Source organism: Erythrolamprus reginae, chromosome 8 (assembly GCF_031021105.1).
Source record: "Erythrolamprus reginae isolate rEryReg1 chromosome 8, rEryReg1.hap1, whole genome shotgun sequence".
In the NCBI taxonomy this organism is placed as follows: Eukaryota; Metazoa; Chordata; class Lepidosauria; order Squamata; family Dipsadidae; genus Erythrolamprus; species Erythrolamprus reginae.
In genome coordinates this window covers 5,499,283-5,513,512 of record NC_091957.1, presented here as the reverse complement: position 1 = coordinate 5,513,512, position 14,230 = coordinate 5,499,283, and the positions used below count along the sequence as shown (strand labels likewise).

Genomic DNA, 14,230 nt, shown 5'->3' with positions numbered 1-14,230 from the left:
CTTTTTTTTCTGTCTTTTTGTACCGCGCATAGCTCCACCTAAATACGAATCCTGTAAGGTGAATGTTGGCTAAACGTCTTTTTGTTGACCTCCATCAATCCATCAACAACTTTGGGTTTAGGGAGTACTGTAGCTCGTAAAGCGTTCTCATGTTATGCAAACAATGGCCATTGCCAAAAGAAAAAAGCGTCAAGCCAGAGTCAAGGTGAGGCCAATCCAGCATGACCTTTGAGGTGCATAGCTATGTGACCTTTGAGGTGCATAGCTATGTGAAAAGGCAACTGCAGCTGGTCCTTGACTTATAACAGGTTTATAGAGGCGTGGAAGCCATCCTTATTAGAGCCTCGGTGGTGCAGTGCTTAGAATAGAGTACTGCCAGCTACTTCTGCTGATCACCGGCTGCCAGCAGTTTGGCAGATCGAATCTCAGTAGGCTCAAGGTTGACTCAGCCTTCCATCCTTCCGAGGTCGGTAAATGAGGACTCAGATTGTTGGGGGCAATAGGCTGACTCTCTGTAAACCGCTTAGAGAGGGCTGTCAGTGGTATATAAGTCTAAAAGCTATTGCTAATGCTATGCTATCCTTACCTTTTCTCCTCCTGCTGGGATAATGGGAGGCCACAGCTGTAATTGATTACAGTTATCAATGTTAGTTAATCGATTAAAAGCTATTGACCCTGCAAACCTGGTCACAAGGAGGCCATCAACCTTGGGTTGTGAATATGATCTCAGCTCTCTTTCTCTTCCCGTTGCGTTTCCCCTTCGGTTAAACTGAAATGTTCTTTTTTGAAGGAGGCATATGAATAATTCAGGACTATGAGGCTGTAGAGTGACTGCTTGGAATCCATTCAGCTCTAAGTGTTCTAATTTTTTGGAGTCATTTGCCATAATGCAATTGGTTCAGACTCTTGATAAATCTGTGTCAACCATCGAACTCTCTGTCACTCGTGGCTTGATTGACTGCAAGCATCTTCTTTTTTCGTAAAGTCTCCTTCAAGGCTTGGTTTTTCCAGAGTGGGTGAAAAGACAATTGTTTATAAGAAGTCCTGGGATGATTCTTAGATCTTAGATGGTTCAGCAATCCGAGGTTTTGTATTTTTACAACAAACCGCATCTTGGAAGGTTCCAAGAAATGTATAGTTAAATGAGAACCATGTTTGAGGACTCTGCCAAAGTCGAAGCATTTATGGCAAGGTGGAAACCTGACACAATGCTGTCGAAAATTAAAATATGAGTGTAATGTGTTACAAGCAGGAACGTGGACATGCTATGGGAAGATGTCTAACAAGATCACAATTTATAGGCTCAATGCAGGTCAAAATCTAGCACTGCACACTAGTTTGAAAAACAACCAAAGAAAATGCTGGAGCACTGGTAAGTTTTTATTCAATTACGGTTGAAGCCTTTGTAACCCTTACATCATAATTCAAACTGATCTCTCTGGTGACATGCACTCACATGTCAAATTAGCATGGCTTTCTTGCACCACAGACATAAAATGTGGGCAATATTTCCATTGCCCAAGGCAATTATCCCTCCCTCAATCTCTTTCGCATACCAAAGCTTTCATAACAGCATTGAGTAATCATCAGGCAGTTAAAAGAACATATAAAATGTATTCTTGTCTCTCACAGATATGGAGATAAGATGTCCCTGGTCTCTATTTTTTCTCTGCTTCCCTGAAATGTTCCTGCTATAGAGAGATCTTGAAGAAAAGGCATCTTGACATCAGAGTAATAATATAATTTGTGTCTGATAAATTCTGCTGAAAAACCCAAGGAATGAGCCACAGGTAATTTTTGATTGTCCAAACAGAAGCCATTTCTGTGAAAAAACGGGATGCTTGAAGAACTAGCTACACGAACGTTATTTATCCCAATTTGATATCAAACTCAGCCCACTCTGAAATAATTAAAATTCCTTGACAATCTCATTGTTAACAGGCGTGATGCCTAAAGATGCTTTCAATTAAAAATCTCGGTGGGTTTTCTTTTTCTTTTGTCCCAAAGGTGCTTTGTCAAAAAAATTTCTTGGATGAGAAGCAAAATGTCTTCAAAGTAAAACCAGAAAGTCCAGTTGAAAAAGCACCTTTGGGACAACCATGAACTGTATGATGGACAATCTCCATACGTACATTCATTGTTTAGGATAGAATAACAGTGGTGGAGGATGTTAACCAGTTCAAAATGTTCATTATGACAGAAGACTTTTTTGAGTCAACACTCTTTTTATTAAACAGCAGATAAAACAACTGTTTTCCACAAAGGCAGGATATAAAGAAGTTATTGTACTTTTAATCCTTCTGATTTCCTCTGAAGATATAACTGACACATACAGACTACTTGAAGAAATCCACTTCCTTGTTGGGCAACTTTGTTCAAGTGAAAAAACAAAACAAAAACCTTTTAAAAGATTTTTGCAAGGCTTCCCAAGAACATGCGCCAAATGAAGTCGAAGATGTTATCGCTTCGATTGCCGAGGACTTGATTGAAAACCTTATTAACGTTGCTAATCAACGATACGTTAAACCTCCAGATGGCTGCGTCCCGCACGAGATAATGTTCCCCAAATTCATTTTCACGGTGTTTCCTACAGTTGTAAAGAATTCCTACGTCCCTGGATACTTCAAGCGTCTGACCGTATCCTTTGAGAACAGAATGGCTAGACGTCTGAACCACGCTCCTCGGGTTTACAATCATTTTCTTCAAAATATTGATTTGCGGCTTATTGGGCTCGCGGTAAACATGTCGCAATATGTTAACCCCCGGGATGGTTTTCCAGAGAGTTATGTTGAATTTATCCAAAGCTGAAAATACGTTCTGAGAGAAAAAGTGACTCTCAAAAAAGAAGATGCCAACTCCTGGATTTTGATCCTCAAGGCTGTCGATCATAGTTTTCCAATTTGGGTGTTTTAGGGGAAGGATAATTTCATTGATATCATTAAAAACCACATATTTGCTTTGGTACATATTACGGTAAAGGCAGTCGTTTAGAATGGTGATTTTTCCATAGCCCCAGTCCTGATAAGAATACCAAAAAGAAGGCAAGCGCAAATAGGAAGTAATTGGCCAAGGTATGACCTCCACAATGCCTTCTTGAACATACAAATGTAAGATTTGGTCCATGAGCGAGCTGCAGTTCATTTTGTAAAGGTAGACTTTCTTGGCCCCGAGGGTTTTATACATTTCCATGCTCTGCACAAACTGCAGGGCGTTGTCGTAATTCTCGGGCATGACCGACAGACAGACGGTGTATTCCATCACAAACGAAGTCCTGGCAATCCGGTTGTTGATTTCAAACCACGGCAGCTCAGCCACAGATCCTTTGGTGGAGGGATGAATGGATATATACTGCGGGAAGCATCCTTTCGGTTCCAAACACACAATATCTGCTGCGCCAACCGGAAAACCAAATCTCTCTGGATGGATGTCGACGCTGGCCCGAACGACAGAAATGCGTTTGCTACGACTGCAACAAAACCAGCAATAAAGATCTTGGATTTTTTTGTAATGCACCATTGCAATCGCCCGGGTGAGGTTTTGTTGCCGCCCGTCATGGTACAATGAAACAACCAAAGTTTTGTTGTGTTTTAAGGCTGTGATGGTACCGTTGACCAACTCACCTCTGCAAGATCTCACGTTTAGCTGGGTTTGTCGGGCTGGGCCCAACGGCTTTTTCGGGTACATTTCGAAGAACAGGAGAATTAGGAAAGGGATGGTCATCCAAATCATCTTGCTCTTAAAACGAGGCATCTTATTCCTTTGATGTTGCTACAAAATACATATGTACGTTTGAGAAAATTAAGTGAAATTACATTGTTCCTCCTTAAAAAGAAATGACCCTCCCTTTAAAAAAATAGTTTTTACAAGGAATCCCTTCAACCGTGTAAAAATACAATGGAACCCTGAGCAACCTGAGCTCACAAATGTTTGACAGGTGTGTCTGTTTCAACTGGAGCGTTTCCTGAAAAACAAGCTCTTGTTGCTTTCTTTGAAAAGCCTTTCCGCAAAGGCTCCATAGCCTCCCTAATAATTAATAATTAGAAAGCCACCTTTGTCCAGCATCACATGCTCTACCTGGTGTCTGAATAACCCGACTTTGTTAGACTTTAACAAATTACTTGGAGCATCATAGATGGAACCTACTGATAAGGGAGAATATTTGTCTACAGGGGTTTGAAAATAATATTTGTAGATCAGGGTTGAAATTAGGTAACATTATCAGTGTTAGGAATAAGTGAATCCACTACCACTGATACCCCAATAATTTGGGGGGAAATAGCTAACATCATCAGTGGTAGTGGACTCATTCATTCCTAACACTGATAATGTTACCTAATTTCAACCTTGATCTACAAATATTATTTTCAAACCCCCATAGACAAATATTTTCCTTTATCAGTAGGTTCCACCTATAATGCTCAAAGTAGCTTGTTAAAGTCTAAGGTTCCCTGATAATAAGCCCAATCGGGCTTTTGAGCACATTGCAATGAGGCCAAGCACTTATTTCATCTGTATATATTATTGAGATCTATTATACATCATTCATATTGATCATCTATATATCTACTGGTGTGTGTGTGTGTGTGTGTTATTTATTTATTTATTTATTTATTTATTTATTTATTTATTTATTTATTTGACTTAGATGCCGTCCCTCTCCGTTGATATATATATCAACGTCTATATAACTATATCAATTTCAGATACGTTTATAATTATCTAAATATTAATTATCTATCATCACCTTTCTCTAATTCTCATCTACATACACTGCTCAAAAAAAAAATAAAGGGAACACTTAAACAGCACGATATAACTCCAAGTCAATCAAACTTCTGTAGAATCAAACTGTCCACTTAGGAAGCAACACGGATTGACATTTTCAATTCCACGTGCTGTTGTGCACAATCAACTTTGTACAGAACAAAGCATTCATTCATTCAGATCTAGGATGTGTTCTTTGAGGGTTCCTCCCGTTGTTGTTTTTTTGAGCAGTGTATTTATTTCTATCAATATAGATATATTATCTGTATGTATTATATCTCTCAATGTCAGTATTAGTTATATTAATCTTTCTAGCAAAATCTCTGCCTTCATCTAACATCTATTTTTCATCTATATTTTTGTATCTATTAATATGTTACCTGTACATATTATATATATATATTAGATAGATAGATAGGTAATAGATAGATAGATAGATAGATAGATAGATAGGTAGGTAGGTAATAGATAGATAGATAGATAGATAGATAGATAGATAGATAGAAAGATAGATAATAGATAGATAGATAATAGATAGATACAAATATACATTTGTATTTATGTGTCTGTCTATCCATCCATCCATCCGTCAATACCAGCTATATTTCTAATCAATATCTCTCACTATCATCTATTTCTTGATCTATATATTAGTATCTATCTATCTATCTATCTATCTATCTATCTATCTATCTATCTATCTTTCCATCCATCCATCCATCTAATCTATTGGTATAGATAGATAGATAGATATGGATATAGATATACAAATATATCATTATTATATTTATATACATAAATACATATATACATACATACATACATACATACATGTGTGTGTGTATGTATATATATATATATGTGTGTATCACATGTTTTTTGCTGATATATATATATTTATTTATTTTCGTAGATCATATATATATACACACACATACACACACAAACATATGTATGTATGTATGTATGTATGTATGTATGTATGTATGTATGTATATAAATATACATATAAAAATATGTATATGTATATATAAATATATCTATTTCTACCTATCCATAGATGCCAATGCCCTCATTCTCAATTTGCCCCATTCAATATTTCCTTCTTTGTTGAAGAACATGCTTAAAAAAAGTGAAATTACTTCCTTTTTCTCTGGCCTTGTTTTCATTTTATCTGTCCTACAAAATGACTGGCTATTCTAGAAAATGTGGCGGTGGAGGGGGGAGAGGAATAGATAGAAATAAAATAGATTTAATTTAAACTCAACAAGCTCAGGAAACCTTCAAGACTTTGAGGGAACTGAAGTCAATGAAGGGGAGAAAAAACCCTGACATGAAAGGCTATTTTGTTTAAAAGTAGAAGAGTAAAATCAAGCCTAAAATCCTCACCTCGAGATTTTCCTCAGGAGGGCTAAAGAAAAATGGTATTTTTCACCCCTCGAAATAAAAAAGAAAGAAAGAAGTAGAGTTAACCCCTGGTGAGTTACATGAGGAATGGAGGGGGAGAGAGAGAGAGAGAGAGGAATAAAAGTGGATATAAAATTTCCCGCCTTTTCCTCTCCTCTTAATGGCTATTAATATACTCTTCAAAATGGTGGAAAATGGTGCCATCATGGTGGCCTCCTTATTCCTCCTTCTCCTTTTCCCTCTTGAGAGTGGAAGGAGTGCTATAATCAAGTAAACTTAAAAAGGCCATCTCTTCCAAATTATCTTGTCATCTATCTATCTATCTATCTATCTATCTATCTATCTATCTATCTATCTATCTATCTATCTATCTATCTATATCGGCCTTTCTATTTATCTATTGTTTATCATTATGTATCTTTATCTCTTATTTCTATTTCTATATCTTATGCATATCTATCTATCTATCTATCTATCTATCTATCTATCTATCTATCTATCTATCTATCTATTACCTGTCTATATATCTATTATCATCTATGTATCTTATCTCGTGTCTATCTTTATGTATCTATATCTATTTCTATATCTTATGTATCTATCCATATTTATTTATTTATTTATTTATTTATTTATTATATCTTTATGTATTCCTATATTTTTCTTTATTTCTATATCCTTATTTATCATTTGTCATCCCTCTATTTATCTATCTATCTGCTATCATCTTTTGTCTATCTTTATGTATCTTTTTATTTATTTTTATATCTTAGGTATCTATCCCTATCTCTCTCTCTCTCTCTCTCTCTCTCTCTCTCTCTCTCTCTCTCTATCTATCTATCTATCTATCATCTCTCTCTCTCTCTCTGTCTCTCTATCATCTATCTATCTATCTATCTATCTATCTATCTATCTATCTATCTATCTATCTATCTATATCGGCCTGTCTATCTATTGTCTATCATTATGTATCTTTATCTCTTATTTCTATTTCTATATCTTATGCATATCTATCTATCTATCTATCTATCTATCTATCTATCTATCTATCATCTCTCTCTCTCTCTCTGTCTCTCTATCATCTATCTATCTATCTATCTATCTATCTATCTATCTATCTATCTATCTATCTATCTATCTATATCGGCCTGTCTATCTATTGTCTATCATTATGTATCTTTATCTCTTATTTCTATTTCTATATCTTATGCATATCTATCTATCTATCTATCTATCTATCTATCTATCTATCTATCTATCTATCTATCTCTATCTATCCGTATCTCTAAGACACACACACATACACACTCTATCAGCAATATCTATCAATCATCCATCCATCCATCCATCTATCTATCATTGTCTGCCTAACATGTTTGTCTTTTTAATTTGATTTATGCAGCCACCCAATTAAAAAACTATTCTAGACATCCTTACAAATTATATTATATTTATATTTATATTTTATTAGATTTGTATGCCGCCCCTCTCTGTAGACTCGGGGCGGATAACAACAATATAAAAAGACAATGTAAACAAATCTAATATTAAAAGACAATCTAAAAAAACCCAATTTAAAGAACCACTCATACATATTAGCATACTAACATACTAGCATACTAGCATACCATACATAAATTAATGAAATAATGGCCATAGATTGCTATATCTATTATTTTTATAAGTCCATTCGGATACCCCCAAATATCTTAATATCTTCATGGGGGATCTTAGCTTGCATACAACAGCTTGTAGCAAAACCAGGCTTGCAGCTTACTGTGGAAATATAGAAACATAGAAACATAGAAGTCTGACGGCAGAAAAAGACCTCCTGGTCCATCTAGTCTGCCCTTATACTATTTTCTGTATTTTATCTTACAATGGATATATGTTTATCCCAGGCATGTTTAAATTCAGTTACTGTGGATTTATCTACAACGTCTGCTGGAAGTTTGTTCCAAGGATCTACTACTCTTTCAGTAAAATAATATTTTCTCATGTTGCTTTTGATCTTTCCCCCAACTAACTTCAGATTGTGTCCCCTTGTTCTTGTGTTCACTTTCCTTTTAAAAACACTTCCCTCCTGGACCTTGTTTAACCCTTTAATATATTTAAATGTTTCGATCATGTCCCCCCTTTTCCTTCTGTCCTCCAGACTATACAGATTGAGTTCATTAAGTCTTTCCTGATACGTTTTATGCTTAAGACCTTCCACCATTCTTGTAGCCCGTCTTTGGACCCGTTCAATTTTGTCAATATCTTTTTGTAGGTGAGGTCTCCAGAACTGAACACAGTATTCCAAATGTGGTCTCACCAGCATTCTATATAGCGGGATCATAATCTCCCTCTTCCTGCTTGTTATACCTCTAGCTATGCAGCCAAGCATCCTACTTGCTTTCCCTACCGCCTGACTGCACTGTTCACCCATTTTGAGACTGTCAGAAATCACTACCCCTAAATCCTTTTCTTTTGAAGTATTTGCTAACACAGAACTGCCAATACAATACTCAGATTGAGGATTCCTTTTCCCCAAGTGCATTATTTTACATTTGGAAACATTAAACTGCAGTTTCCATTGCTTTGACCATTTATCTAGTAAAGCTAAATCATTTACCATATTACAGACCCCTCCAGGAATATCAACCCTATTGCACACTTTAGAGTCATCGGCAAATAGGCAAACCTTCCCTACCAAACCTTCCCCTATGTCACTCACAAACCTATTAAAAAGAATAGGACCCAGAACAGACCCTTGTGGCACACCGCTTGTAACCTGACTCTGCTCAGAATACTCGCCGTTAACAATAACTCTCTGATGTCTACGCTTCAGCCAGCTGCAAATCCATTGAACTATCCAGGGATTAAGTCCAATCTTCACTAATTTATCTATCAGCTCTTTATGTGGAACCGTATCAAAGGCTTTGCTGAAGTCCAGGTAGGCAATATCCACGGCACCACCTTCATCCAACACCTTTGTGACATAGTCAAAGAAATCAATGAGATTAATCTGACATGATTTGCCTTCAGTAAAGCCATGCTGATTTGGGTCCAATAAGTTATTGTTTTTTAGGTGCTGATTTATCCTCTTTTTGAGTAGAGTCTCCATCATTTTAACTACCACTGATGTCAAGCTAACTGGCCTGTAGTTACCAGCTTCTTCTCTACTGCCCTTCTTGTGGATAGGCACAACACTGGCCATTCTCCAATCCTCAGGAACTTCTCCTGTTAACAAGGATTGGTTAAACAAATCAGTCAGGGGGGTAGCAATGACAGATCTGAGTTCTTTAAGAACTCTGGGGTGGATGCCATCTGGACCCATTGCCTTATTTATCTTTAATCGTTCAAGTTCTTCTAAGACATCGGCTTCTAAGATCACTGGAGCTGAATCCGTACAGCTGGAAGCAATGCTATATCCCTCCATAGTATTATTTTGTAAGGTGTCTTTTGAGAAAACTGAACAGAAGTAGCTATTGAAATGGTCAGCGATCTCCTTATTCCCATTAATGCAAGTATTATTCCCGGTACTAAGCTTCGTGATGCCGCAGTTTTTCTTCTTATCACTAATATATCTGAAGAAGGTTTTATCCCCCTTCTTTACTGATTTGGCAATTTCTTCCTCTTTTGAGGCTTTAGCAGCATATATTATCTGTTTTGCCTCCTTCTGTCTCATTTTATACACCTCCCTATCAGCTATACTTCCAGACTCTTTATACCTCCTATAGGCAGCCTTTTTTTCATTGACTATAGCCCTTACATCATTGCTAAACCATAGCGGTTTCTTCTTCCTTTTACCTTTAGTTATTTGTCTTACATACAGTCCAGTGGCGTTTAAGATGGCCTTTTTTAATACAGTCCACTGGGTGCTCACTCCTGCCAATTTATCCCTCCCCTTTAATTCATTATCTAAATATTCCCCCATTGCATTAAAATTTGTTTTTCTGAAATCCAATACTTTGGTTGCATTATAGGATTGCTCACAATGAGTTTTTACATCAAACCACAAACATAGATGGTCACTGCAACCTAAATTTTCTCCCACCTTGACCTCTGAAACCCAATTCCCATTTGTAAAAACTAAATCTAGAATATTCTCCCCTCTAGTTGGTGTCTTAACCAGCTGTGCCAGAGCTGCTCCTGTAAAGGCCTCTACTATATTCTTACTTTTGCATGTAAGGGCACTGGGGATATTCCAGTCAACATCAGGCATGTTGAAATCACCCATAACCACAGTATCTCCCTTTAGTGCCATTTGGGTAATTTCATCCACCATCTTGTTATCATATTCCTCAGATTGCCCTGGAGGCCTATAGATCACCCCAATTCTAATGACAGAACCTTCTTTATTTTGCATGCAAATCCAGAGAGTCTCCAGATCTTGACATGTATTGTAAATTAGTGTTGTTTTTAGACTTTCTTTAACATAAATGGCTACTCCACTTCCCCTTCTCTCTATTCTATCCTTCCTATACAGTGTATATCCTGGTATGGATATTTCCCATTCATTAGAATCCTTTATTGTTAGCAGAAAATGTCAGCATAGGTGTGGCTGAGACAGGTGAACCTGTCTCCACTTTCCTAGAAGTATCTTAGTGCTTTTAAGAAGTACTATCTCAAAAGATCGAACTCACAGCAAATATCCGAAAATGCAAAACAACCAAAACTCAGATCAGCAGCTCTGGTTGCAAAATTGAGGAACTGTTCCTGAATTCTCAACTGGGTTTCTGCCAAATCCCTCAACCTTTTCTATGTAGGCCGGGTGGCTGTTGGAGGGTGGGTGGGCGAAGCAATGCATTGTTGTTATGAAAAGGTAAAGAAGAAAGAAAGTGCTGTGCCGCGCTAAAATGCGGACAAGAGGTTCGGCATTGTCACAGCTTAACAAAAGAACAGCTTGGATTGCAAAGCGTAACTCCAGACAGGAAATATGCCACAGGGGGAAAAAAAATAAAACAGTGAAGCAGGAAGACCTTCGAACAAGGGTAAACACAGCAGAGAATTTTATGTTTGTTTGTTTGTTTATTTTTATTTATTTATTTATTTAGTCCAATACACAATATGTTTTTTTGGTGTGTGTGTGTGTGTATGTATGTATGTGTATATATATATATATATATATATATATATATATATATATATATATATATATATATATATATATATATATGTTTTCGTAGATTTCACGGGTATATGTATGTAGATTGTTCTGAGTTCGGGTTTTGCCCCGTGTAATATTTTGAGTGTCTATGCGACGTTTCGGTGAAATCACATTCACCATCATCAGGCTGAAGTTATAAGCTTCGTGCTGCTGTAAATATAGTTTATTTAACTATATTTACAGCAGCACGAAGCTTATAACTTCAGCCTGATGATGGTGAATGTGATTTCACCGAAACGTCGCATAGACACTCAAAATATTACACGGGGCAAAACCCGAACTCAGAACAATCTACATATATATGTGTGTGTGTGTGTTTGTGTGTGTGTGTGTAGATTGTTCTGAGTTCGGGTTTTGCCCCGTGTAAAATAGAAAAGAAGGTATAGTAATAGAACATATCAATGAAAGAATAGAAGAAGAGATATAGGAATAGAAGAAAGGTATAGGAGCAATAGGACAGGGGACGGAAGGCACTCTAGTGCACTTGTACTAGCTCCTTACTGACCTCTTAGGAATCTGGATAGGTCAACCGTAGATAATCTAAGGGTAAATTGTTGGGGGTTTGGGGATGACACTATGGAGTCCGGTAATGAGTTCCACGCTTTGACAACTCGGTTACTGAAGTCATATTTTTTACAGTCAAGTTTGGAGCGGTTAATATTAAGTTTAAATCTGTTGCTTGCTCTTTTGTTGTTGTGGTTGAAGCTGAAGTAGTCGCCGACAGGCAGGACGTTGCAGCATATGATCTTGTGGGCAATACTTAGATCTTGTTTAAGGCGTCTTAGTTCTAGGCTTTCTAGGCCCAGGATTGAAAGTTTAGTCTCGTAGGGTATTCTGTTTTGAGTGGAGGAGTGAAGGGCTCTTCTGGTGAAGTATCTTTTGACATTTTCAAGGGTGTTGATGTCTGAGATGCGATATGGGTTCCAAACAGATGAGCTGTATTCGAGGATGGGTCTGGTGAAAGTTTTGTAAGATCTGGTAAGTAGTGTGAGATTGCCAGAGCAGAAGCTACGTAGGATTAGGTTTACAACTCTTGAAGCCTTCTTGGCTATGTTGTTGCAGTGGGCTTTGGCACTTAAATCTTTTGTTGTTAGTATACCGAGGTCTTTAACCGAGTGGGGATTATCTGTGATAATTTGATTATTCAGTTCGTATTTGGAGTTCAGATTCTTTTTCCCAATGTGTAGGACAGAGCATTTGCTAGTTGAGATTTGGAGTTGCCATGTGTTGGACCACTCAGTTTGTTTGTTTGTTTGCTTGTTTGTTTGTTTGTTTGTTTGCCAAACATGTACAAGATAACAGGTATAAGTATATAAGCATGGACAGGAACATAGGAAATGATTGCAAATAAGTGGGGAGAGTAGAATAGGGAGGGTAGGCACACTGGTGCGCTTATGCATGCATTATACGTTTTGCAGCACAATCATTTTTGGTTGGGTTTATCGTGTGGTTGAGAATATTTGGAGTGCTGGTTATTTTGATAATTTTGCAAAACAGGGAAGGGGATATAAATACAGCATCTGGAGAGGATTTTGGTGGTCCTTCCTATAAGCAGCTTCGATTGAACTCAAAGACACGTCTCCTAACAGGTTTCCTGTGTGTGTGTGTATCTATCTATCTATCTATCTATCTATCTATCTATCTATCTATCTATCTATCTATCTATCTATCTATCTATGTCAAACAAGTATAGAATTATAGTTTGTATTTTAGGAACTCTTTCCAGAGCATGATACCAGAGTCTTTCAAGACTGAAGGTTGCTGATGAGGATGATTAGCTTAAAAACAGTTGCAGGAAATGTCGTAAAATCAGGCACGACTCACGTAAGAACCTTTTTGCTTAGCAATGCAAATTTTGGTCCTGGTTGTGGTGGGAAGTGTGGAGGACTAGCTGAAATAGGGAAGCCAGGGGGAATTGGGCCACGCCATTTCCACAGTCCCTCCGTCGCAATACTTTTGTGCAACAGGCACTGTAGCAAACCAAAACTCGTCTCCTTTCGTCTTGGAAAAAAATGTGCCTTGCCCTCCACTTTGCTAAACAAAACAGAACAAAAAAATTACGAATGAGTTGGAACATGCAACCCCCCCACGCCTTTCTTAGTTTCATCCCAAGCAATTTTCCTGATCTGGGGTGTCTCTGTGTGTCTGTGCATGCGTGCACAAAATCAGGTGGAGAAGTTGCATGCAGAAAATCTGGCGGAAAAGTTGAATGCACAAAATCAGACAGAGAAGTTGCATGCAGGAAATCAGGCAGAGAAGTTGAATGCAGAGAATCAGGCGGAGAAGTTGCATGTGGAAAATCAGACTGAGAAGTTGCACAAAATCAGGCAGAGAAGTTGCATGCAGAAAAATCAGACTAAGGAGTTGCACGCAGAAAATCAGATGGAGAAGTTGCATGCAGAAAATCAGACGGAGAAGTTGCATGCAGAAAATCAGGCAGAGAAATTGCATGCACAAAACCAGACTGAGATATTGAATGCACAAAATCAGACGGAGACGTTGCATGCACAAAATCAGGCGGAGAAGTTGCATGCACAAAATCAGGCGGAAAAACTGCATGCACAAAATCAGACTGAGATATTGAATGGAAAAAATCAGACAGACATTGCATGCACAAATTCAGATGGAGAAGTTGAATACTTGCCAGAATATAGGCTTAAGAATTTGAAGGCTCCTCTACCTCGTGCCTTGAAAACGTGCATCTAGAAATAAATGTATTCTTTGCCAGTACACAGAATAGGTTTTATCTAATTAAAATTTAATGTGTTTTTCTGAGTCAACCTCATACGGCCCTTGTTTAAAATCAATACTCCAAATAGCAACAATTTGCAGTCTTGCTCCGGCTGTGCGTTTTGGGTGCAGCTGCACAGATTGGGTACAAAATCGGCCGCCAAGGAGACAAGAAAG

The 14,230-nt window shown here is 37.6% G+C and overlaps 1 protein-coding gene across 1 annotated transcript; it reads right to left on the bottom strand.

Moving 5' to 3' along the window:
• Window positions 1–2,294: 2,294 nt before the first annotated feature.
• LOC139170988 (uncharacterized) lies at window positions 2,295–3,741 on the bottom strand. Its single transcript, XM_070758695.1, has one exon. The coding sequence runs from the start codon at window positions 3,727–3,729 to the stop codon at window positions 2,404–2,406; it is 1,326 nt and encodes a 441-aa protein (XP_070614796.1). The 5' UTR covers window positions 3,730–3,741; the 3' UTR covers window positions 2,295–2,403.
• Between the last annotated feature and the right edge of the window lie 10,489 nt (window positions 3,742–14,230).